The sequence below is a fragment of the Agelaius phoeniceus genome, chromosome 6, assembly GCF_051311805.1.
Source record: "Agelaius phoeniceus isolate bAgePho1 chromosome 6, bAgePho1.hap1, whole genome shotgun sequence".
Lineage (NCBI taxonomy): Eukaryota > Metazoa > Chordata > Aves > Passeriformes > Icteridae > Agelaius > Agelaius phoeniceus.
Genome location: NC_135270.1, coordinates 46,609,090 through 46,636,151, shown reverse-complemented (window position 1 = coordinate 46,636,151; position 27,062 = coordinate 46,609,090). Strand labels below are relative to the sequence as shown.

Sequence of the window (27,062 nt, the reverse complement as noted above, 5' to 3'; positions counted from 1 at the left end):
CTGCAGTAGTAGTTACAGAGAGCTTTGCTTTGGTTGTCCTGTGAACAGTGCACAGGTCTATTGGGTCTGCCTGGCAAGGCTTTGGGTGAGAGCCCATGCGAGTGGCTTCTGTGACAAGCTGCTGGGAGCTTCCCCTATGTCCAGTTGGCCAAGGCCAATGATGGTAGCACCTCTGGGATAACAATTTAAAAAGGGGAGAAAAAGCCTGCACAACTGCAGCTCAAGACAGGACTGAGAATATGTCAAACAGCTATGAAGTCATCAAGGTCAGTGAAGAAGAAGGGGAACCAGTGCTGCAGACACCAGAGCAGGGATTCTGCAGCCTGTGTGTGGTGAAGACCCTGGTGAGGCAGCTGTGCCCCTGCAGCCCTTGGGGGACCACGGGGGAGCAGAGGATGCTTGAAGGAAGCAGGTGCTGCTCAAAGGAAGCTGTGAGCCTGTGGAAACATCACAGTCTTCCAATGTCAGATGGGTAGATACTGCTGTGTAGCTTCTCAGCAAAAGGATGGTTCTGCAGCAATTTTTTTTGGTTATGCTGCTGGGACGGGTATTCATTGCACTTAGTGATCAAACTGAACTAACGTTGTCCTGTGGCAGCAATTAGATCAAGATGCATCTTCAGCTTTGTACAATGAGATTTTGCAGTGTTGCAAATGACAGGAAAATAATTTTCCTTCTTTCCAACCACCCCCTGCAAGGGGTTTTTGTTCTCTATTTGGTTGCAGATAAGGCGGTTTTTTTTCAGTTTCTACATGATATATGAAGCCAGAAAAGGTATTGGCACACAGGTCATCCTATGCATATAATCTCTGAAGTCTTTTTCACTGGTAATACTGCTTTTCACTTCTTATGTGGTGGAATATTCAGAGCTTTCTAATATGGGGATTCTCATTTTTATTGATCATTGAAATCCCCAAATTTGAACTTCCAACCAGTATTTTCTCCAAATAATAATCTCTGTTGGTGGCCACATTCCACTTCTCTAACTTACTAAAATCCTGGAACACAACACAGAGAGTCCCTGTGGCTGTCTTTGTGTTCTTTGTAGATCCCTGTATGTCAGTCCCCCTCCAGTGTAACTGCATGGAAGCTAAAGAGCCAGGAATTATATTCAGGTCCTTCTGGAACAAGCTGCTCCACTGTGGGCCCCCCATGGGGTCACAAGTCCTAACATGAACCCTTTCCAGCTTCTCTCTCCATGAGGCCACAGGTCCTGCAAGGAGCCTGTTCCATCACAGGTTTGCCATGTGGCTGGAAATGTTATCTATCACAACATAGCTTTTCAGTGGCTAATTTTGTGGGATGTTCAACAAAATTAATTTGGGGAATTACACTTGAGATGCACCTGATTAGTAGGAGAAGAACAAATTGTAATTTTTCTGTCTAACATTGACAGAAAAGAAAATCAGAATTTGATAATAGCAGCATCTGGGAGAGATTGTCTAGGTGGAAAAATGTTTTGCCATGCAAAATGTTACAAGTTACAAATCTGTTACAAATCTGATTGTGTGATATTATGAAAGATGGAATTTGCCTGGCTTTAGTGCAATATAGGCTTCTCTGCATTTTTTTACCAAAAGTTTTGTAGTCTAGTGGTTAGTCCTTTCCATTACCTTAGATAAAAATGCTTAATTGATCATAACAGTCAAATGTTCTCCAACTGTAATGAATTCCTCCATGTTTACTGAGTCAGTGCTATATTGGGACAATGATGGGTATGTGACATAAGTACACAAATCACCAGGGTTTATTAAAGAAAAGTCATGTGCTTGTCTTGTATAACTATGCACATTCATTGTATTAGAGGTGACCTGACCTTGGCTGGGATGTTTGGAGTGACTGTTGTCATCCTCTGTGAATGGACAGGAAATTTAGTGGTGCTGCTTTATTTGCAGCTTGAGTATTGTGATGGTATCACTGTCACATATGTAATTTGAATCTCAGCTTCATTTATTTGAACTAAGAACAAAAAATTCAGGAATCAGAAGTAAGGGTCAGTTCCTCCTCTGTTATTTATTCTTAATTTGAAAACTAGTTGTCTCTAAGATAGGCTGCAATAAAAACTCTCACTATAGTTATTTATAGATGAAAATATCAGGGAGCTCTACTGAACAGAATGAGTTATTATTTATCTTTATTCAGAAAAAACATGGGTTTGTATAATTGCTTTTTAAAAAACAGGTTTTGTGACAACTATAACTGTGTATGGGATTTTAGTGATGTCTCAGTTAACTGTTCAATACTTCATCACGATTAAATGTTGCTTAGAGATTTAAATCTGCTTCACATTTTCACCTTTTATTTGAATAGTTTTTTCCTTTTTTCCAAGAAGGATACTGAATACTGGCTTTGAATGGATAGATGTCTTTAATGTTTTTCATCTTTATACACTCCTCTAGAATAAATGATTGCGATGCCTAAAATGCTTTGCATTTTCCAGATGTTTTATAACTTTTCTTTACCAGTCTCTTAATATTTAAACTCTGAGTTTAAATGTATCTCATGTATCATGAGATACATGAATTAGCTTCTTACAAAGTATGTACAGAAGAGAGTAGGACAGGGCCCATCAACACTTAATATACCTTTCATTTTAAAAACATAGCTGCTATGGGTTGACTTTTGTCTCCCATGACTGTAAGTCTCCCATGGGAGTCCTCTGTGCACCAATCAATCATACTTATTTCTTGAATAAGTAATGATAGCACTCAGCCTTATCTCTCCTCATGAATGCACATTCTTACAATAAAACCAGAAATAGAACCTAAAAATAGATCCTAAAATTCAGTTGGTATCTTGAAATTTCTTAGGCAGCTCTGAGGAGAAATGTCTTGTATCCCTTAGTAGCTAACTCATTTAGATGCAGGCTACTGCTTCTGTGAGTTACTCATCTCTCTTGAGATATAAGATTACAAAACAAAGATGTAGTTTGCAGCTCAATACAATTAACAAGGGCTTGAAAAAAAATATTGAAGTTGTGACACATCTACCTGCAGATTGCCTCAGCTGGAAATGTCTTGCTCACCCTTGAGTAAGAGTTGGTACATTGAAAGTTGGCATGCAAAAAAGGTTCATTCTGATGAATCAGATACCTTTGGTATCAGGGGAATTGAGAACAACAGAGCATAGAGCAGGTTTTATTTTGTGTTCTTTGAAGGACCCCAAACAGGACTACAGATCAAGCCATGCCCGGGGAAGGCACACAGATGTTGCAGAAGGGCACAAAGAGGAAGTTCCCTCTATATGTGCTGTTTTCAGCCAGGACTTTGACATCTGAAGCTGAGTTCACATATTTGCTTGTAGAACCCATTTCTTGCTGACTGTAGAAAATTAGGAGATGTCATGCAAATGAAATTGCATTAAGAGTAGAATTTTGTTCTGATGCGTGGATTCACTCTCTGGGAAAGTAATTTGTAGTAACAGCTTCAGTTTTCATTCTGTGGCCAGCCAAGAGAACGACATGCATCAATAGCAATTATTGCAATCATAAATAAGAATTCTGCTGTTTCTTTCTTACCATACATGATAACCTAATCATGGTTACCATGGTCTGGCTGAAAAAGGACCATCCAGCAGTTGATAACAGAAATGAGGTGGCAAGAATGTTCAGGTCCTAAACATCAACCTTCCTTCACAGGACTTTATGTTTGTCCTCTGTTATTTATACATTGACTGAACCCAGTCTTTTAATCACACCTACACCTCCTTCAGTGTACAGGATGAATGGGATGCTTTTCAAGTGAGATTATTACCTTTCTTTTTATCTGTAGTGCTTCATATGAGGCACTATTTCTTGTCTGATGCAGATGCTCTGTATGCTGTGCTGAATATAGATTGGTGTTCATAACACTAGAAGAAATCAATGCAGCTATAAAAACCCAAACAGTGGCCTATGCAAAAGGCTGGCCGGTTATTTCCATTGAAAGATAAGCTGCAAAAAATTGCAAAGGATCCACTGATTAACTGGATGTTGAGCTTAAAAATACTTGGACTTTACTATTTTTCTCCCTTTTCAAGTTTAGAGCAGCTAGACTAACACACTTATTTGCAGTGGATCCCAAATATCAAAGTAGGAAACCTGGCAATAATACCAACTTAGGAGTCATACCTGGAAATCTTGATATAAATATTTTGGCCATACATATCTGTATATATAAATGCAGAGGGGAGAGAATACAGATGTCCTGTTGCTCAGCCTACTGTATTAACTACAAAGCCATTCCAGCATCATCATTTGTTATATACCTGTTAGCTCCCACAAAAAAAAAAAAAAAAAAAAAAAAAAAAAAAAAAAAAAAAAAAAAAAAGAGAGAAAAAAAATTAGGTGCCCTACAAATCTACTTTCTTCCTTTTAGGAGTCTTAGTCTGATTTATTATTTATTTAACATTTTTAGAGCAAAAATGTGGGGAAAAGATCTATTTTGAGGATGAGTGGAGTTTTATGAAGAGTGACTGGTTTATAAAGCCTTTATATAGGCTTGTGCACAGTGGGTTCTGCTAGAAAATTGTATCATGTAACAGTTTATGGCCCCTATTTTCTTTTACAATTGGAAGCACTTGAAAAGAACTATTTGCTGTCCTAAAAGTAGGTTTACTTTACTTCAGCTGGCAGACTGACAGAATTGCAGAGTGACTCTATTCCAGTCCTTAACTGATCTGTTCCAGAGCTTAGCTAAATTTGGTAGTATGAAGTCATAAAATGAAATTAATTAATTCAAGGTCTGCATTCCACTGCTTAATAGTATTATGTTACTTTTTAAGTTTCTTGCCATTATGAGTGTTAACACTGTTACTTTATTTAATGTTTAAATATTTTATTTCCTTCAGTTCTTCTGAAAGTTTGTATCATTGCTAGTAAATTATGTCATATTTGATAAACCTGCAGTATTGTATGTTGATGCTATGTAGATGCTATACACACTTATGGTTAAGATGTTTCATGATTTCTTTTGACAGCTAAGCTTTTTGAGACCTTTTGCAAAGTCAGTACTGTGCACTGTATTTTGAAAACCTTGTCAACTACTGTGTAAAAGGAGGTCAGCTTGACCCCACAGTTTTAATCTTATAATTATCATCAGCTAGCTGAAATTTTAGTTAATTCTCCAAACAATATTAACAACATGTTTTGGGGTTGATCTTCCTACACTATCCTAGTTGTAAAGAAAGGATTTAAAACAGGTATAAAAATTATGATTGTGGGCAAAGGTGTTGCTTCACATTGGTTTTGATCATATCATAAAATGGAGCCTAAGATAGCTTACTTTAAAGTAAATTGCATTCTATATTTAGTCATTAGTCAACAGTTGAAATTGATTTTAAGTGTTCAGAATCAGATTTTTATCATAAGTCTATTGGTAGAAAATGCCATGGGATTGATTTAACTACCATCCCTTTATGTGCTGCATTTAAACCTTGTGCTGCATGTAAACCTTTAAACCTTGTTGAGGTTGTCCTGTGCTATGTCAAATGCTGGTCCTGATACAAGTTCTTCTAATCACCCGGATGAATAATTTCAGTACACACATGATTTTAGCTAAAACGCACACTGAAGAAAGCTGTTTAGACCCAAGCTGTGTGTATGTTGATTAGACCCATGGTGTGTAAACACAGTGTCATTTCTGAAACAAACTGAGTGCTCCACTGAGGGGCATCGGGATGCATCTTGGTGTCAGTTTGTTGGCAGTCAGAAACACAGTGTTTTTTTCATTATCTGCAGACTAAAAAGAAGTTTCAGCTGATGTTGTTCACTGATGTACTTGCATCACTTCCAAATATCCAGAAATTATTGCTTTCTAATTGTGGATTAATTTAATTTCAATAATATATATATCTATCTATCTTATCATCTATCTTAATATCTATCTTATTCATCCCTTTGCCAGACCTAAGTTGGGAAACCATTACCTGATGACATTTCTAATTAAATTTTCTGTAAATAAATGTGTAATGGCCTTGGTTGCTGTCTGTATTCTGACATGTTCATTGTATTTTCAAAAGGTTGCCTGTTTCTTCCACTGCCTAACATGAATGTTTTCCAAATTAATACAATTACTATAATTATCAAGGTGTAATTAAACTTGCAGAAACAGAAAAAATAATGTCTGTAATATTTAATTTTATACACATATAATTACTATATTTTAATGTCGACCATTATATAGAGTTCATCATTCAGTACCAAAAGAAAACATGTATTTGTAGTTAACAAGTTTATAACAGAACTTGTTTTTAAAATGGTTACAGAATTGGATGATGCTTCGACATAGCACATGATTTTAAAAAGCAGTTGCATTTTTCTCTTCAAAGCACACTAGATGTACCATTTTGAAATTGTCAGAATTTTGGAAGTACAGTATAATGTACTCATGGCTTATTGCTCTTTAGCCATCATTTTCCAACTCCTTGTTATAAAGAATCCTCCTTATGTGACCACACCCTGTACATGCTGCCATCCTGTATTTCCCAGACTCTTTTATGTTGAGACGAGATGTGAAGAAATTAGTAACTTTTTCTGTGCCATTTTCTTATCCTTTTTTCATTCCCTTGCTTTTTGGTGATGCAGTAGACCTACTGATTATGTCAAGCCTTCTTGTTTCTAATGTTATTCTTACAAAAAATCTCTGTTGTTAATTTAATAAAATATCTTAGTTCTTTAAAAAGTTTTGATCATTTACATCTGGTATGTTGCTGACATGGTATAAAATACCTCATTGAACTTTCATTTCTGAAGGGGAATTAACTCATCTAGTGTTTGAGTATGTGATGCTGTCTTTTTTTGTCAACTTCTTTTTCTTATCCAATAGTAAACAGGCCTTTGTGATCCTACATGTTTGCTTTGTTAAATGGTAGCAGGTAATTCTTATTACTCTCTCTTAAGCAGGTTTCTTAGTTTTGCAGAATATTGTTTTCAGACATTGTGTTCCCATAATAGACTGGGACCTTTTAATCCCCAAGAATGTTGAAATTATTGTTGTCACTGTTGTTCATCGCTTTCATATTCTATAATTACTACTTGAACCAGCTACTCTGTATTACTTAGGACTTAACAGAGAATAATCCCTCATCTTGTGTGCTCTGGAATTAGCTGTTCCAAGAGCATTTGTTTAAGAAATCACTTCTCTAAGCCTTGTTACATTTAGCAGAACATGAGATACCTTGTAAATATATTTGCAATATGCTAAGAAGTATGTTTTCTTATAGGTATGCACTGTGAGACATAAAAATGCTACTTATGGGATTTCATTTAGAAATGGAAGATGGTGTACCTGTGTCACCGTATACTAATGAAACATCATTTGCAGTGATGCATATGTAGGAATATATAGAACATAATAGGAAAGATATAAAACCCACCACAGGCAGACAAGGCAAAACAGTCCAACTCTTGTGAAGAAGAATAAAAAATGTCTTATTTATCTAAAAGGTCATTTGTTTCCCAGTACAGCAATAGTGGCAATAAGGCATACCTGACCCTGCCATTGGTTCAGCCGTCAGACCATGGTGTTGATAACACCCAGGTCGTGGGCTTAAACCCTGTATGAGCCATCCATATAAGAGCTGGACTCGGTGACCCTTGTGGGTGCCTTCCAACGCAGAATACTCTGTGCGACCTGTGACATTTGCTTTCCCCGCGAGCCCCGCCCGGCCCGGTGCGTTTGTTGCGCCAGCCGCGATCAGCACCTCGGACAGCGCCGTGCCCGTCCCGCCGGCTCGGCCGCGCGTCCCGGGCGGCGGGGAGCGAGCGGGGGATGCTCCCTGCCCCGGAACAGCTCCGAAAGGTCTGGCCGTGCTCAGTTTCTGCATCTGCCGAGAAGGAGGAACGGCAGGGCTTGGTGTCTGAGTGCTGGGGTAAATGTGCAACGCATACAAGAATGCCACACTGATGGAGGGATGCTGTGGGGCCTTGTGGCTTCCAAAGCATTGAGTGACCACTGTGAGTAAGTGTATGGATGGAGACATCCAGAGGCCAAGGGAATGATGTGTGTCCGAGCGGGAACGCTGGACAGAGCAAAGAGAGAGGAAGAGGTTATTACACTACGCTGCTTCCCATTCCTGTCAAGAATAGATGCCATGTGTGTAAAATTCCACTTGCACCCCTTGTGCATCAGCATAAGGTTAATAACCTATGACAATGAATAGTTTTCCTCTTGTAATTTTCTCTCAGGCATTGTCCCATTTTAGAGATGGTAGTAAATTCCTGAAAAATCTAAAGAAAATGCTGGCTGTTAGTGTGAACCATGTGATGTGCAGCTGTTACCCTCCTCACACTGCGTGTATGTAGTTTTTCTGAGTACTGATGTGGGTTCTTCTGTTCATTACACAAAATATGATCTGCAGCTTCCAGTTAATGTTGTTACATATTAAATTTTCTTCCTGATTGCTGTTTTTTTTCCTCTCTCTTCAGTTTTAGTTTTGGAACAGGTGACTGAAAACAGCCTATTTACTTTCCCCTACCAAATACTCTCTTGTTCTAATTTCTGAGTTGCAAGTAAGATAATAAGATTAACAAATTTAGTTTCACTGAAGCTAATACTGCACATTAGTACTTAGGAATCTCAGGAAATTCAGAATTTCACTTGAAGTAATACTCTAAGAAAAATATGTATCTATAGATTAGAAGAAAGTAAAGACCATAACTGTAATTACAGGTTTTGTACATTCATGTTTAAATATTTGTTATATAGGCAGTAAATAGAAAAGGAATATATTCTTAATTTATACCATAAAAATACTCCCACTTTCAAATGAGCTTTTGCAACATCAGAAGGAAAATATATCAGATGCCTATGTCTGCTGATAATCAATCCAATTTCCAGAATGAGATTAGGCATCATTATAGACTTTTCCTCTAAGCACCTTTCCCATGGGATAGCAACACAGAGCAGCCATGCGGAGTTAACATCTGATTAGAAAGAATAATACATTTTCCTGTTCTAAGACAAGCTAGTTGGGAATTGTCCAGTCCATTTCTCTGGCTACTTACCCCTGCTGAAACTTCCAGAGAAACTATGGCTCCCCAAGTTCCAAGGTGCTCCAGCTGTTTAGGAAGCAAATAGAAGGAGAAAAACTGCCTATGATTTTCTGCAAATAAGATTTGCTTTAGTTAATATATATTTTTGTCCTGGTTAGGGATTAAAGTAATTTTTTTTTAATTTGTAAAATTGTGTTTCATGGAAGGGTAAGTTTCCTTGGGTGTAAGTTTCAGGCTACATGAATTTCTCTGCAAATTTCTCTTCCACGCTGTGTTGTTTTCATTAAACATGTGGGACTGAAAGCTGCCTCTGAGCCTGACGTCACAAACACTGTCACTGTAAGAGCTTGAGAAAAATGTTGTCTCTCAGTGAAAATATGTTAATATAAAGGAAATTGACTGGAATGCTTAAATGTATGCATTTTTACAAAGGAATTATTTTTTTCTAAAACAATGAAAGGACTAATAAAATATTAAGTTTATGCAAGAAAGATTTAAGAGGAAAAACTCCCTCTAATTAAAATGAAAATAAGGTAGCACAGAAAAATGTCTCCAGTACAAACTGACTAGTTAAGAGTAAATGTTTTGTGGGAGAACAGTCACTATGAGCAATAATATAGTAGAAGAGCAGAAGAAGATAAAGAAACGTAGATTTAGAAATAAATCCTAATAAACTAAATACATTTGCTAAGCCAAACCTGTGCTGAAAGTAATAGGGAAAAGATCTGGTTTATTTTAAATTGTCAAACCAGACAGTTACTCAGGAGCTTTTAGAACAGAATTCAACTCTATAGCACAAAGCTGTTCGCATGATCATGTTCTGTACATTTATTTAGCCAGCACGGTACTCTATAGAGTGACAAAGCTGGCTGAGCACGTTTTCCTGACCAAAACTCTGGACGTGGCGAGGGGGTTCCCCGGCGCTGCTGCCTCATGCGGCACGGGGGCTTCCCTTCCACGTCCGTAAGGTCGGAAAGTGGTGACTTTGCCATGTCAAACGCTTTGAGAAGTGAGGCTGAAAAGTTCTGTATGGGGAAATTAGGGCTTGAAGGGGAAGTCATTTTTGTGCGGTGCATGACTCAGGCGGTGGGCTGCAAGGGTTAACTAATCGTCATTAAAAATTACAGTTGACATTTTCTTCTCGGATGGCAGGGAGCTGGCGTGCCGCCGGTCCCCAGTGAGAGCGGGGGATGGCTTGCACGCACGGCCGACAAGGGGTTGGGACTCTTCCAGCCCCAGGGGCTGCCGAGAGCCGCGGCGGTGCGCCGGGGGAAAGACAAGGGACGGAGATGTTCCTCGGAGGGGCAGTAAAAATAAAAAAACCCCTCAGCTTGGGGAAAGGGGAGAAGACAGAGCCGCGCTTGAGAAGGGAAAAAAGAAAAAAAAAAAAAAAAGAAAAGGTAAATATAGAAAAGCCCCGCGACACGCCACAACGCGCCGTGGTGAAGCGCGCTCCCGCCCGCCCGCTCGCTGCCATCGCTCGGTGGCCGGTCCCCGCTCTGTCCCCGCTCGGTCCCCGCTCGGTCCCCGCTGGGTCCCCGCGCCCCCCGCCGCCCGCCGGGCCCGCCCGGCCGCTGACGGCGCCGCCCTCGGCGCAGGCGCATCCGGGGCGCGGGGGGGCCGGAGCGGCGCCGCGCCCTCGCTCCGCGTCCCGGGCGGTGTCTCAGCGCAGCCATGTCTGGCGGCGCGGGGCGGCGAGGCGCGCTCGGGCGGCGGCGCCCTCTGTGAGGCGGCGGCGGCGGACGAGCGGCGGCGGCGGGCATCCATGTCGGCGGGCAGGGATTAGCGCGGCGGGCACCCAGCCGAGCGGAGGGGGCGGCCGGCCCGTCGCCCCCTTCCCGCGGGGTCTCCGGCGGGAGCGAGCCGTACCCGGCTGGCGGGGGCGGGTGGACATGGCTGACCGGAGCGCGCCGAGCTGCCACCTGCGGCTGGAGTGGGTCTACGGCTACCGGGGTCATCAGTGCCGCAACAACCTCTACTACACGGCCGCCAAAGAGATCGTCTACTTCGTGGCGGGGGTCGGCGTGGTCTACAGCCCCCGGGAGCACCGGCAGAAATTCTACCTGGGGCACCAGGACGACATCATCAGGTACCGCTGGCGCCGCGCGCCCCCGCGCCGCATCCCGCCGCGGGCTCCGACCCGCTCCGGCCGTCCCGGCCCCACAGCCCGGCTCGTCCCCCGCTCGCTCCTCCCTTCCCCCGGGAGCGGGGCGCGAGTGTCCCCCGGTGCCGTCCCGGGCAGCGCCGGTGGTGCGCGTCCCGCCGGTGCTGTGGGGATCCGGGGGTCGGAGCGAAATACATCAAGGACAATCAGCGCTTCCTCACCGCCCCCCCCGCCCGGGCTTCGCCGTGGGTAGAAACAGCCTGGAAATGGCTTTTAGCTGTCGGATTTAATCAGCCGTGTTGTGTGGCCCCCACTGCCGCCGGTGTGCGGTGCCGAAACTCGTACGGGCGCCTGTGCCCGGCGCGGCAGCCCGAGGGTCGCCGCTCGGTCCCCGGCCGCCCCTGAATGTCAAAGGGCCGGCGGGAGGAGAAGCATTAATCGCGTGTGTTCCCGGAGCGCTTGGGCTGCGGAGGAGGTTAATCTGTAGCAGGTAGACCTTTGTCTGGTGTTTAAAAGGCGACGATTACATGGGGAATTAGTGGCCTGCCTGTAACTCACGCAACTTTTAGGGTAATCTAAAAAGAACAGCCTCTCTGGAGAAGTTGCGGCTTCTTCTGTAGCTCAGTAGTCCATTTGGCACGGAATGTTACCAGGTGCTGAGTCCATTAAAAAAATTAATTACAAACTGATGTTGCAAAAGAAGTGTGCTGGTATGATTTTTTATATCGTTCCACTCCAAGGATGCTTTTGTAAGCCTAGTGGTGTTGTGAGATCAGTAAGAGAATTTGAGGAGTATGAAGGGCAGATGTGAGCCTGAGTCATCAATCTTTTCCCTTACAGTAGGTGTCATTGCAGATGGATTTTAAATTCTTATTTTCTTTGGTCTTCCTATTGGGGTAAGATCTAGCAGTAGATACTTTTGTAGGTCTTTTGTATGTTTAACAGCACAAAATTTGTTTTTATGATGCTTAGTGCTCCAAGGCGTACCTCTGTATGTGTTACTCATGAGTAACAGGTATTGCCTGTAGAGAGCAGAATAGATGCTATGTCTTTCATTAAAGCTTTTAGACACGCAATAAAACTTGGTCACCATGGCCACTTTTTTCCTTTGTTTAAATCTTTTGGAAGGAATTTAAATAGCTCTGAAGTATGGCTGTGAATGTTCCTGAGAAGGGTGTCACTTCCATAGTATATTTCTCCTTGCTACTAAATATGTGAAGAAAACGTAGTCAATGTACCACAGTAGAGTGTCATACTAGGGGTGTTGAGTCAGGAGTTTGAATCACTATTATTTGCATTGCTTAATATTTTAACATTCTCAGTTTAATCCAGGAAAAACTGTTTTCTTAAGAACTGCTAGCCACCTGTGATGTCAGGTGCTGCGGGAAATCCAGATCTGCACCTTGCTATTGTGCTAGGGGAGCGGTGGCTCCCGCTCCTTCTGAGGTCGCGACATTTAATACCATCTATTCAGCAGTGCTTCCGAGTGACACTGTTTGTTTCAGTAGCACTTCTTGTAGCAGAAGAATTAAATGGTTTGAGCTACAACCGGACAAGTTTTTTGTTTGCATGTGGTAACAGTTTCTTGCTCAGTCTCTCTCAGTTTTGGTACAGTGTGCTACATTTGGCTAAAATGTGACAGAATTCTTTAGAATAGTACTAAACAAAAAAACCCTACAGAACCCGACAAACAAACAAAAATCTGCTGTAAGTCAGCTAACTGGAGAGAAAGTGTGTGTGGTTTGTGTATGTACTTTGATTTGAATGATACCATGGCCCATTCAAATATAGCAGCTTCTTCTGCTCTGAATTGTATTGATGCGAGAATATAATTCTAAATATGATAAGTATGCAGTTAGAATTTTGCATGGTTCCTAAATGCAAAAGCTATACAGAAATATTAGTATGCATAAAGAGGAATGCTTGGTTTAAAAGCAGTGTGGCTATTTCTAATAGTACGATTACTTGGTACTTTCTCTAAAATGCAACATGGTACCATTTAAATGCCATCTCACACTTTTGCTGACTAAACTTGAGTATCTAAACATGTTAGTTCTTAATATTTAAAGGAGACATAGGAAGGTCAAATATTAAAAAAAGCAACAACAAAATCCAAAGCCCAAAAAGCAAGTGCAAAAATTGGATTATATAATATAGTAATCGGTGTTACTAAATTTTCTCTCTGAAGATAAACTCAACTGTTGTACTGGAAAAGAATGAATGTGTTTTGTGCTTTAGCAGTCTCAGCAAGTACTGTGCATGCTGAGATATTTGGGATTTTTTAGTGAAAGCAATGGGAGGATTAAGTGTCTTTTTACAAGTGGGATCTAATTTGTGAAAGCAGTTCTGGAGTCTGAAAATCTTATGTATTTAAAGAATCAAACTTTCATGAGCCTAGCTCCATAGCTACAGGGACTAAGCATAAATATTGCTCACTACATGGTGATATTATTAGTACTTTTCATTATGAGAACTTTTATGTTGTTATCATTCTTTGGATGACATTGTAATTGTAAACATCAATCAGGAGAGAGGAACTGTAGTTCTTAAGTCAGAGACCATTTCTTTAGTAGTAGAAAACAATATTGGAGTAATGGACAGTCATAGGACATTTTCCATTGGAAATTTCTAACACTAGCATTTAGTTTTTGTTCTGCTTCGAGGTTTTACCTGCTTTTGTTAAATGAAACCCTGTAAACCTGCTGTAATATTTTATATGATTAGGTGTTTTAACATGATTTGTTTCAGTATGAGTGTCTAATCTTAATTTTAATCATGGTGTCCACACCCCAAACTCCTCAGCCTCAGTTAACTGTATAGTAAAAGTAAGAAAGCTCTCTTTCAGTGTTTTGTCCCTCAGATCTATTGAAAACTCTTTTGGACTAAAAGAGGATAATGAGGATCATTTCAAACATCTTTTATTAGTCTGTTTTGGTGGTTTGTTTGTTCATTTAGGTTTTTTTGGGTTTTTTTTTGTTTTTTTTTGTTTGTTTGTTTTTTTTTTGTTTGTTTTTTTTTTTTTGTTTTTGTTTTTAATTTGAACAATCTCGGTTGTAGTCCATTTTTAAAAGTACTTTTCTTGCTTGCTGGTGAGCTTTTGCTTTTTATGAATTTTTTTTTTTATCTCATCTGAGAATTATTTTCCAGAAATCAACTCACTATTCTGGAGGATACAGTTACATGTTTTCAATCTTACTTGTCTCCCATTACTTATTCATTTGCATATTTTTATGGTTGAGGTCGAGGAATGTATGCAAACACTTGTGGAAAGTATCAGCTGCAGAAATGCTTTGGAAATTTGCCTCTTTCAGGAGTGCAGTTAACTGAGTTTCTTATATTTTCAGGAATAAATAAGGAGAAAAATCTTGTACATGAAATCCCAGGTGACTGGCTTTGATCTGTTGCCAGCAGCATAACTTGGATGTCTCCTGTGTTTGTGGAAAAGTTCCCCTGTCCAACCATGGCTGTGTATGTGTAGGAGATACTAATACTGAATGAAAATGCAAGTTATTCCTACAAAGCTACTGGTTTCAAGTGTGTGTTCTCCAGGATTTCATGCATCACCAGACAAGCTTGTGATCTGTAGAATGGTTTGCTTTCTGGTAGCTGAGGAAGAAACAGTGTCTTGTTGTTCAGGTTAGATCTTAACTTTGTTCTCTCCAGAATTTTATTGGTTTAGAGGATCATAGGGTTTTTAATGTTGGCTGATCTTCCCATTTCAGAGACACCTTAGAGGGATTGTATTTAAATCTGACCTGAATCAAGATTCCAAAAGATGCCCCCTCAGAGTTTTAGCTTGTCAGACTGTAAAACTCATGCTCACGTTGAGGCTCCTTATTTGTCTGGGTTAGCCAAAACATATTTATGAACTTTATTTTTTTTGATATGAGAAGATTGAAAATCTGGAATTTATCCACCTTTTTAAATGGCAATCTACTGGCATAAGCCTTTGATGTCACTAGGACAATTGTCTATGCTGATGTGCTCCAAGGAGACCACTGACATGCTCCAAGGTGACTTGTAGAATAATTTTTCCTTTTGGTGTATATTTTGCTCCTTCCCTTCCTTCCCTTCCTTCCCTTCCTTCCCTTCCTTCCCTTCCTTCCCTTCCTTCCCTTCCTTTTTCCTGTGACCGTCTTTTTTTTTTTTTTTTTTTGCTTCAAAGTACTGGAATTTTACTGGGAATTAACTTTTCATGTGACATTGATGAAAAATAATTGAAATAATAAGCCAAATAATTGAAAAATAAAACCAAAACATAAGGTTAAACCAGTGCATCTTTTTAAGAGCTTTAGTAGACTTGGGAAAATTTTATATTCTGCTTTCCATGATTCTTGATTTCAAACTTTAGCACTTATTTGTAATTCTCCTTTTGCACCATTACCTTTATGCTGACACAAAAGCACACAACTGTGCCAGTCACAGAAAGAAGAATTATGTTTCTCTGTCAGAAGGAAACAAATGAGGAAGAGTTGTTATCTGTCCTACTTTTTTAATATCCATTATGTGAGCTGGCTGGCAAATAATAGTGCTTTTGCATATTCTTCCTAGAACTTAATCACTGTGACTACTTGATTAAGATGTTTGTGGTACATTTAGCTTTTATTGCTTAAGGTAGCTGCTGGCACATTTTATGCTAGTAAGAACTCTTGAATCTCTGCTGATAATGGCATTTATGGCTCTGCTGTTGAGCAACTCTAGGCTGTGTCTAAGAAGTCAATTTCCCTGCTCGTCTGAAGTCTGTATATTTTTCTTGTCTTGGACTAAGTTGGGGGAAAGAAATCATCCATCATTTGCCCCAGGACCCATGCAGTGTTCTGCTTTTAGGGCAAACATAACTTAAAATATTATTCAGAAAACATTGAAATTCTTTACTATTAGGAGTTCTAGTACCAGAAACTAACCAATACCATGCTACAAAGGCAGAGGAGAAATAAATGCTTGTACTTTCTGTTTAGTTAAAACTTGGTCGTTTTCCCCTTTGTGCCCCTCTGTATCCAAGACTGTAGAGAGGTAAATTGCATGTTTACAGGGAGCAGAGGTATATGCAAGACAGGTGGAAAGAATGGCAAAACATTTGTCTCTGTTCTCACAGAGTCAGGGTTTAGCTGATTCCAACAAATTAATTTGCTTGTCTAAATCATGGCTCTTCTTAGGACAATTTTTCTTGTTGCTGTGAACTCTAGGGATTACCTGAACTTTGTTTCCCAAGGAATAAAAATAAGCAGCAAAACCTCTGGCCACTAAACTGAGATCTTTTCAGGCACTTGATTTGAGACTGTCATCTTTTTATATTTCAAATTTCAACTTAATCTCCTTCCTGAGATACTATGATTTTGTTTTTGTATTCCAAGGCAAAATAAACCATTTATTTTAGTGTCAACAACATTTCTTAGCTTCTAGTGAGAATCAAACCCACTAAAATCATCTCTTCTCTCTGGTGTTAGTGCTGTCTGCCAACTCTGATTTATCTATTTATTGCCACACTCTGAGTGTTATTCTAACCATCAGCATCTAAGGAATTGTTGGGCTCTGTGAGCTGCTTTCTAAGACTGCTCCTAGATAATGGTCTCTGGGAGGCAGGTCCAGCCTTCCTCTGTGTGCCTGTCAGCTGTGGTTTGCAAGCAGAAATTCTAGCAGTGCAGTGATTGGTCATATCCTAGTTTTGAATGGCAACAGATCTTTTCTTCCCCCTCTCTTTTCATTAACTATGCAAGGTTATGACTTTGGATGACCTGCTGTTGGACTTTTTTAGTAAAGATACTCAGTATTTCTACCACCTCATTGTATCATTCTGCCTCTCTTTGATCCCTTTTTATTAGATGCTACTAATAAAAAAAAAACCAAAAAACCAAAAAAACCAAAAAAAAAACCCCAAAAACCAAAACAGACAGTTTTCTCAGAAAAAGAGCCAAACAGGTTTCACAAGAACATAGAGGGAAGTTATTTTCTTTCCATAGTTTGTGTTCCCCCAGTAGTCTGACACCTTAAGAGTTCTCAAAAAACCTCAACAAACAGTTGGAGCAATTGAATGTTGGGGTATCTGCTGTCAGGTTTATTATCTTGTTCTTGTCTGGAATAAATGGTGTATGTTTCTGACCTAACTCCAGATGACAGTCAAGCACAAATGTTAAGGAATGGATACTAAGCACAGCTACAGAATTTTGTCAGGTGAAATTGTATTAATTGGTTTGGCAGCAGATCTGTGAATTTTCACTAGGAATTTCATGATTAGTAACGGAATGAATACTAGGTTGCCACATAAGGAAAAATTTCTAATTATCATTTCTAATTAAATATCTATTAATTAAATTTCTCATAAAATATCTAAATATTATTAATATCTATTAAATATAATTAATATCTATTAATTAAATTTCTCATAAAATATCTAAATATCATCATAGCCATCAAAGAAGGCCAGTCATCCCCCATTGTAGCCTCTAATAACTGGAGAAAAACAGGAGTAAAATCAATTTTATAGTTATGCTTCAAATATGAAATGGATCATGCATAGAAACACCTCAAAATGTAGCCTGTCTAATACTTAGGAAACATAGAAGGTGCATACAACCTGGATTATTAGGTATGGTGTTGGGAAGCCAGTCTTTGTTCCCAAGTCCCAAGGAAGGTCCTTGGCAGGAGTATTTCCCTTGACTCAGTGCTGGTGAGGCTGCCCCTGGAGTATTGCAAACATAACTTAAAACATAACTACTGGGTGCCATTCTGGGCTCCTCAGGACAAGAGACATGAGGAACTACTAAAGAGGCTCCACTGAAGGGCCACAAAGATGCTTAAGAATCTTGGCCATCCCTCCTGATGAGAGGCTGAGAGAGCTGGGACCAATTGGTGCAGAGAGGGGAAGGCTCAGAGTGCATCTGATCCATGCATATAATAAATAGCTGAAGTGAAAGTGTGAAGAAGATAGGTGGATCCAAGCTCTTTTCACTCGTGCTCAGTGACAAGTCAAGTGACTTTCCAACCAAAAATAAATCCTATAGGCCCATGCTGAACAGTAGGAGTTTCCAGAATTGGTGGTTCAGTTTGAAAGCTTCAGTGTTTTTACTACAAACATGATTTATTACTTTCTTCTTTTTACATAAAAATAATTTTATGTAAATCTAGTTAAGGAAATAATTTTTCAGATTATTTTTTTCTTGAAGAAAATTAGATATGAACTATAGATCATGGTTTGGTATGCAATAGAATGCTTACTGTGGAACAAAATACTTTAACAGTATTTTCTGTAAAAAGGGCAGGCTTTGGGGTGTGTGCTGGTAGGTTCCTGCTGAAATGTGGCACCTGGGCTTCATTCTCCATTTGCACATGATGAGGAAACCACGTTCTTGCTTCAAAGGATGAAAGCAATGTAATGCTGAAGTCATGTGATGTACCATTCTGACAGGTCAAGTACAGGCACCCAAATCACTTGAGCAGGTTAAATCACCAAGCTATTGTACTTTGTTAATAAGCCATTAAGGCATTTTTCTTTTCTGAATATATTTTGAGGATGATTTCTCTTTTTCCCAGAAAGTTTATATTTCCAGCTGAAAAATCATATATTCTCCTTAGCTTATTCTTTGGACCTATGTATTGTCTTTTATTTTGTTTATACTAAAGATAACTCAATTAACTCACTTTACCATCTCCAGATGATCTTTGTGAGCATACTCAGTTTATTTCCCTCCATGAAAGAAGTCATGACTTAAAACCTAAATTGTGTCATAATTAAACTAACCAGTCCCCCTATAAGCCTCTGGCTTCGGTATCTTTTGTCTATCAGTCAAAATGATATTTCTTACAGCAGAAGCAATTGCTAGGACAAGGTGAGATGATTACCCTGCTCACTGTTTTATACTGTGGTTCACAAAGGCAAAGTCCCAGTTAAGCTCTTCCCAGCTTTTCTTGCTAAGTGGTCCCAAATTGTCAAATATTTAAAAGTCTGAAGGGAAGATTTGGGTGCATATCTTAAACAGATCAGGGGGAGAAATGAAAGACAAAATTATGTGCCTTCTGCCTCTGGAAAACCAAGTTTTCTCAGTAGTTCTAGACTTGTTCTGGAACATGTTATACTGTCTGAAAGATGTTTTTTGAGGTATTTAGTATTGAAACTTCATTAATTTATATTTTTTACCTACATTTTTGTACATCATCTTTAAAAAATATTTTTCTTGGATTTAGTTTGATAAAATGAAAATATTTTAGGAATACAGAATAAAAACATTCCTGGATTCAGTTTGAAGTGAGGCTAGAATAAGCCTGTTGTTTAATACACTTGCATACCATTGAAAACTTTACTTTTCCTAATTAAAACTACAGTAATAGAAATACCAAAAATATCCAGCCAGAACTGAACATTGAAAACATACTAGAAGTTGATTAAAGTAGATCAACACAGCAAGGAGCTAGGCTTAGGAGCTTGCTTTCATGCATTGTGCTTTTCATAGCCAGCAGTCACATCACCTTCTGATCTGATTCTGTCAGCGCTCCCAGGCAAGGTCAGGTCAGGTCAATACTCAAATGGGGAAGTGTCTTGGTGCTGTAGAAAATGCTTCTCTGGATTTGGTACTTGGGTCTTTTCCTCAGAACTATTGCAACAACATGAGGCTCTAGGACAACGTCTGAGAAGAACAGGAAATGTACCCAAAAGCTTAATAATGTTTGATTCCTAAAAATTTTGGAGTATTTCTGCAGAAATGTTGAGGTCTGCCCTAATCTTTTAGGGCAGTAACTTAGCATGTTTCAATAATTTTGAGCTGTTGATTTTTTTATCCCTCTTTAATTTTTTTAGATTGAAAACCATAGTGTACATGTTCTGTATGACATATCAAAAATTGGTTTAGACTTTACTGTAATTAATAACACAAACATTGTAGGCTTTTAAAAAAAGATGTGCTTGAAACAGAACCTGAAATAATTGCAAAAAGATGTTTCTAGTTTTATGTCATCTACATTTTGGGGTTTTTGAAGTTTAAGCTGACACTGACATTAAGCTAAAATATCCATAGAATTTAGTTGTTGTACCTTTTATAATATATCAAGGGTTTTTTTTTTACTTCAAGATGTAGTTTACCTGTTTTTTCAAAATACTATTACACAACTTGCAGAATTGTATTTGTGATTTAGGACAGCACTTTTGTTTAGCATCAATGACTTTAAAGGGAAAATAGTGTATTATTCATAAAAGTGGCAAAGGTATCTAATCTGTACTGATAAAGTTTAGGCATATGCTCACATTAAAATTTAGATTTGTTAAGATACACTTAAATTATAATGCTGTTATGTTATGATCAAGGAAATTGGTTTATTCACAATATATTTTTTAGACTTGACATAAACTATTGGTTTTGCTACATTCACATGGTGAGCAAAGCTACTGGGCACTTGAAATACCTTGAAAAGAAAAATAAAGCTGTAATTTTCCTTGAGCTTAGGTAGCAGAGTGTGAAAGCTGCCATAACCATCTTAATAATTTGGTTGAACGTTTGACCTAGATGGTGTTGAATGTTCTCTTCAAAATCCATGTAGTGAAGCTGTTTTGCCCAATGAGATTCTGGTGTCTCATCTGGTGTTGTATGAATTTCCCCTGGTGTAACAGTGGAGCACCTTCCAGAATGTTATAGATACATACAAATCACCTTCATTAGGGCACAGATTGCTCTGATTACTCCACTGGCTACAAAAGACTTCCACTTCTACAAGAAATACCCAGTATCATTATTTGCATTGCTGTTAGCTATTACACAGTAATAGTAATAGCTGGTAGCTCTTACTATAGTAATAGGCTTTGAAAATGCAGTGCTTGGTTTGCACAAAAAAGGTCAGAATCAGCCAAGATTGCCTTAACTCTAGGTAGCAAAAGCTATGATTGAATTTTTAAGCCAGGTTTATGATGCCTATCTTTTATATTGCAAAAGATAGAATCCACAAAGGATTCTTGTGTATGCACCTGATAACACCACTGCTACTCTGCATTTAAAGCAGGATGTCTTTGTGAGACCACTTCAGTTAGAAAAGCAGTGTTCCTTGTTATTTTACCTAGCTGCTAGAGGATACCTGCATCATTAAATCTCCAAAGAAATACTATAGCTTTTCTTCAGAGTAGCTGTCCTCAGCCTAGTTGTCAAAGACTTTCCTTTAACTGGGAATTCTCATCACTGTTGAGAGGCTTCCTGCTGGACTTCTTTTGAATAAGTTCCTTAAGATGGTGCCTGATGCTTATTTTTCTATGAAAGCCCTGGGTATTCAGATATTACTTCAGAAAATACAGTGGACAATCCTTCCAACCATTTTTCATAGGTTTCTAATTTAATTTCACTGCTTGATCTTCCAAGCTTTTTCAGAGGAATTCCTTTGTAGTGCCTATTGCTTTGGGCTGCAGACAGGATGGATCAAGACTCATAACTGTATGCAAAGGTCAGTTTGATTGCTTTGCCTTAAAAGCACATGTCATTTTAGCAAAAAGCCTCAAAAATTCCACAAAAATCACCAAAAAGTCATTCAAAACTAAATCTTCTAGTCTAACAGCAACGTCCAACTTCCAATTGCTCAGATATTCATGGGGTCATCTTTGATAAATATTTTTAGAGGCTCCTTTTTCGGGATTTGAATTCAAGAATTGGAAGAAATGTGTCCAGAGTGAGTAAATGGAGAGAATAACATCAGTGTGAACAAAATGATCAGCTCTAGAGGTACCTGCAGTAGTGCTTCCACTGATGGTTTAGCCACCTTGGTGACAGGTTACATTTAGGGAACTCTTGCATTTGCCTTGTGTTGACTATAGAAAGTATTACACCTTAAACTTCCTTTGGCTTTATATGAAGTATATTGATAAGATATTTGGCATGAAATTACATGCAAATAAATGCTTGATTCAGGGGAAAAATTCAAGTGAAAGAAAAGAAACTAAACTGAGGCAAAGGACCAGACCTAATAATAAAGAAAATGTGTCCAAAAGCTGAAAATTATGTTTAGAAATTGCTCATAGTTACATTAAAGTCATTGTGTTCTCACGATGTTCATACATTTCACTCCTGATTATTTAATGTATTTTTTACTTTACCCCAACTGAGAATGAAATTTGTAGATATGACATATTTTTATAACAATGTTCTCAAAGAGTGTTTTGCTGCTTTGATTCTTTCTATTTATGTGGTACGTTTCTTGTGACTAAATCTAGTTGGATATTTTAAAAATAACAGTGACCCTTCCATTTTCTGAACCATAGGGTAACTTCAAGAACAAAGCTCCTGTAAATGTCAGACTACGATAAAGGTGCACACAAATATTATATATTATATATACATGCCACTGGGGGAAAAAAACCCCAAAATGTATTTAAATATAAAAATCACTTTAAAGGAACTATGCATTTTAGTTGTGGTGGTGAGATGTCTCTATTTTATCAAGACAGCCTGCATGCAGAATGAGTGGATTAATTCTATATTTTGGTTAGCTGACAGCAGTATAAACCTTCTCCTGACTTTTAGAACTGTGCTAATCCCTGTTCCCTGCTTATAATCCCTCTACAAGAGCAAGCAAGGTGAATGATGCTTTATCTTAGATCAAGACAAGGCATCTGACAGCATTTGGAAATTGCCTGAAGATTTATTGTGGTGAGTGTGACATTTTAAGGGAAAAAGCCTTCTGGAGTACTTAAGGAAATAAAAGAAATATTTGAAGAACTGGTAAATGTTTGGTTTGGTTTTTTTTTTTTTTAGATCAAGGTTGCACATTAGATGATATTTGTGTTTTTTAGTTACATGTTACTCTTTTGTTTACTCTTTTTTCAATTGCTGTTACTTCTGCCATAGAAATTAATACCACAAAAAATGAATTGCCCTTGAAACATTATTCAGTATTAATTTGTAAATAATCATGATTTTGTCTTTTGCAGGTTACAACATATGAGTATTACATTATGTTGCATTCCTCATTAGGATTAGTCAATGGATCAGTATTCTTGAGATAAACATAATTTTTAAGCAGAAGATTTGTATTTTCTTGAGAGTGTTGCACCTGAATGCTCTTTATCCATCTTCTCCTTTTTATTGGTTTTCAGTAATTAGGTTTGTGACACTACATGGGTGACATCTTTCATTGCCTACCAACTACACATTGACTTCTGAGTCCCTTTAATAATCTCTAGTTTTCCTATGCATCTTTCCTGTTTTATTTATGGTTCTGGTACCTGTGGGGATTTTGTTTGTTTTAGGAGATGGTCTTTTGTGTAAATACTTTTGTGGCCTCTATAGCATATTTATAGGTTTTTTTCCTAAACAAGAGATCAGATGTTATCCCAATTTTAAGTGGTATCCTGGTTCCTTTCACTTTTCTGGTGCAAAGTTAGATGCTGGGATGTCAATTTGTGATGAGTGTTAGAGATATCCTTGACTTTTTCTGTAGGAAAACACCTCTGCCAAACACCTGCAGGACACCTGTAGGCCTGATATACTCAAGAACTGGAGAAATCTGGTGTATCTGCAGTGTCCAGGGCTGGCAAGACAGTGTTTTCTTCTGCTCTAAAGCTTCTTTGGTTGGTAATGAAGCACAGAATGAATGTTGTGCTTATCTCAGCTTTTTTCAATAGCAGCTCTGCCACTGCTTTCTTCCCACCAGTCCTTACATTAAGCCAACTGCTAATTCTGTCAGGATAATCTTTCTGTATTAAAGAAGAACTTTTCAAAAATTGTCACTAGTTGTTCTGTGACTCCACTCAAATATTCAGATGATAAGTTCTTGCACATTGGGAAATTTTCATCAATATTTCATTTTCTTCCATAGGAGAAAAGACTGAATTGCTGTTTAATATACTTCTTCAGAAATATGAAAGAAAATGGTACATTCTGTGATATTTTTTTCTGTGTGATACTAGAAGATCTAGTATAAATTTTAAAAGTAATAGATGGAAGGTTAATCTAGTGGTTAAAAACTGTTCTAAATCTTGTAGAGAAAAAACATTGTAATGCCTGGGTAAAGGGGTGCTCAAAGGGTTTTAGTAGAAAAATTTATATGTCAAGCAAGTTTATTTAGTTAAATGATGGTCAGAAGCATCCAAAATAAACTTCCTTTAAAAAGTAACTTTTGAAATGGTCTTGGCTAAAAAATTTGGAGTAAATGCTTCTTTGACCTTAAGTAATTTATTCTTTAGATTTCTAATTCAGCAATGGAATGTCTTTGTGCCCTGAAAAAATGAGTTATTTTGATTGTGTTAAGAACTTTTGCCATGTAGTTTCAGTTTCTAGACTGTATTTCATTACTAAATTTATTTGAAATTAATTCTGTTTATATTTTATAGACATGTTTGTCTCAGTTTCCCCATTATTAAGTAGGTATGGCATGATAATTTTTAGTAGTTTGTTATCAACTGGATAGAATGGGAAATAGAGGTTTCCACTTTAATTTTAAACTGGTTTTTTTTGGTTTTTTTTTGAATCTGTGATTATTTAGTAGCTCTGTATGCTTTTCACCACATGTGTTCAGGAGCAAAGGACTGCTTTCTAACTTTGTGGCTGACAAATTCTAACCAAACCATTTACTAGTACTTCCTGATTTCTGATTTGTTAAGGGGTCTCTTCTGGGTCCTCAAATCTGGTGACCCAAAGGAGCTGAACAGCTGCACTGCCTCCTAAGCTCCTGACAGCTGATTGCTCTGTCTTCTCTCCACACATCTTGCACTTCTGGTTTCCTATTTCCTTTTTTTTCCTCTCTCTCTCTCTCTTTTTTATTTTTTTTCCCTTGCTGCTAGTTCTAGGGGAGTCGTGTTTGACACTTCATTTGTAATCATGGTTTAAATAATTGGTCAAGTCTGTGCATTGTTGTGTTAGGAAAGAAGGTGGTTGGATTTTTTTTTAGGTGGAATTCTTACTTATCGTCAGGGTCCAGTATGTCCCATTATTGTACCACCAGTTCTTTAATATGAATGGCTATTAAAGAATAGCAGGACATTATCTCAACAAATTTATCTCCAAATGAATCTGGAGTATATGATATTTCTAACTTTCATGAGAGAAGATTTTTTAGTTAGGAACATGTAAGTAATTTTGCTATCTTCTTTTTCAAGAGGCATATTAGAAAAGAATTTTCTTCCTCAGATTATGAAAACCTGGTGATTAAATTGTCACAATCATGTAGAATTTGTAAAAATCCAGCAACCCCACTCAGTCAAAGCATGAGTTCTCCTGTTGGCATTGGCAAAATCATTCATATTTGAAAAGAAGGGGAGTATCTTTATTTTTATCAGTTTTCTAGAGATGATGACTTACTAGAAAGCTGAAGCCAATCCCTTCTTCAGCAGTGGAGGATATGACAATGCAAGACAAAAATGGACATTTTCATATAGCATATAGTTCCCAGAATATTTTACTCAGTTCTCATATTTGATGATTTGGGAACTTTGCATCAGTGTTGCTTTAGTCACTCTCTGACTTTTTCCTTCTCTTTGAAGTACATCTTGTTTTTTATTTTTGCCCCCTCCTTGGAGTTCAAGAACAAATAGAAGCCCAATGCAATCTTTAGGAGTCTCTGGGTTTAAATGTTTCTTGTTAATCTAAAACCATTCAGATCCAATAGGAGAAAAATATGGATTGTAGTGAGATAAAGTGCAGCTGGGAATGACCAATGTACAGTTTGAGTTCACTGTCCCTGTCTCCACTTCAGCCTCTCTTACTTAGAAGTTGGATGCTTGTGCAATTTAAGGAAGATTCAGAAAGCTCTATTTGACATTATTGGCTCTGGGGCAATAGCTGCATGGAAGGCTGGTAGTGGTGCTCCATGATGAGCACTGCTTTGTTTGGTCTATGGAAAATAAGTGTGTTCTGACTTGATCTGTTTAAACTTTGATGAGAGATGTTTGCTGATAGCAGCTCTTTCTGCTTTAAGATCTTAAATAGTATGACAGAAATGGTTTGTAGCTTCCCCTGTTATTCTTTCTGGAAAATATGGGTAAATTACAGCAAATAACAAAATATTCTCAAGTGTATGTAAAATGTCTGTAAACATACCATGAATATATTTGGCTTTATTTAAGCATAGAAACAATTTCACACTTGAAATTAACTCTTAATTAAGAGATGTCTGAGATGCTGTTATTTTACTGCAGTATTCTTTTGTGCATTTTTACTGGTGCCCTAGTTTTATGAAGCTCAGGAGTAGTCACATGAATATATTCTTGGATTTTCATCCAATATTGTTGCTAAGGAAACATCATCTTTAATACTGTATCCTTGTCTGCAGCTTGTCTGTATTAATCAATGCCTACTAATGCTCAGCTCAAACCAAGGAAAGATGAAAAAGAATCTTAATTTCTTTTATTATCAAGTAATTTATTATTGACTATTCTCCTTCAGGATCCCCTGCCCCTTCAAACCTACACAAATTGGAGGGTCTTGTCCATGTCCCTAGTCTCATTCCATGCAGACACAACATGGACAGGTTTTATTTTTTTTTATTGGCTGCCATTAGTATTTAATATAATAATCTAACATTGGTCTTGTACAGTGCATGGGTCTGGTCAAAATGTTGGGAAATGATTACATATTGCTCTGAAAGGGAGAAAGAACCTTTCCTGAATGCATTAAAAAGAGGAGCTTGAATGTACTAAAGTGAGAAACACATCCCTTTCAGTAGGCTGTTAGAACTCTACTACTGCATTTCAGCTCAGTTTGAGTATCTGGCTAGGAAAAGACCTGTCATTCAGACACAGTGCTGGAAACCTCAGCTCACTACAAGTCCAGCTACTTGGTTTGTTGCAATAGTGACAGACAAGTTTTTTTAAATTTTCTATTTCTGAACTCTTCTGAGAAGTGCCAAGTTCTAGAGTCAATTTAAAAATTCACTTGACTTAGCAGTTTGTTAGCTTAATACCTGCTTTTTTCGTTATAAAGTTTGTCTTTTGGACGTGTTCTTACATATGTTACATGTTACTACGTTAGATCTAACATCTGTTGTGGAAGAGCCCAGGTCAGAAAGGCCAGAGGCAAACAAGAA

At 38.3% G+C, this 27,062-nt stretch overlaps 1 protein-coding gene across 6 annotated transcripts in view; it reads left to right on the top strand.

Annotated features, from left to right (window-relative positions):
* The first annotated feature begins 10,575 nt into the window (after positions 1–10,575).
* Positions 10,576–27,062, top strand: part of EML5 (EMAP like 5) — a 98,765-nt gene continuing 82,278 nt past the window's right edge. For 2 of the 6 annotated variants that reach the window (XM_077180599.1, XM_077180598.1), the window contains exon 1: positions 10,576–11,060. In XM_077180599.1, coding sequence (XP_077036714.1) covers positions 10,864–11,060 — 197 coding nt within the window. In that variant the 5' untranslated portion in view covers positions 10,576–10,863. The remainder of the gene's footprint in view (positions 11,061–27,062) is intronic. The other 4 variants (XM_054634768.2, XM_054634765.2, XR_013182868.1 and 1 more) reach the window with 3 other exon arrangements.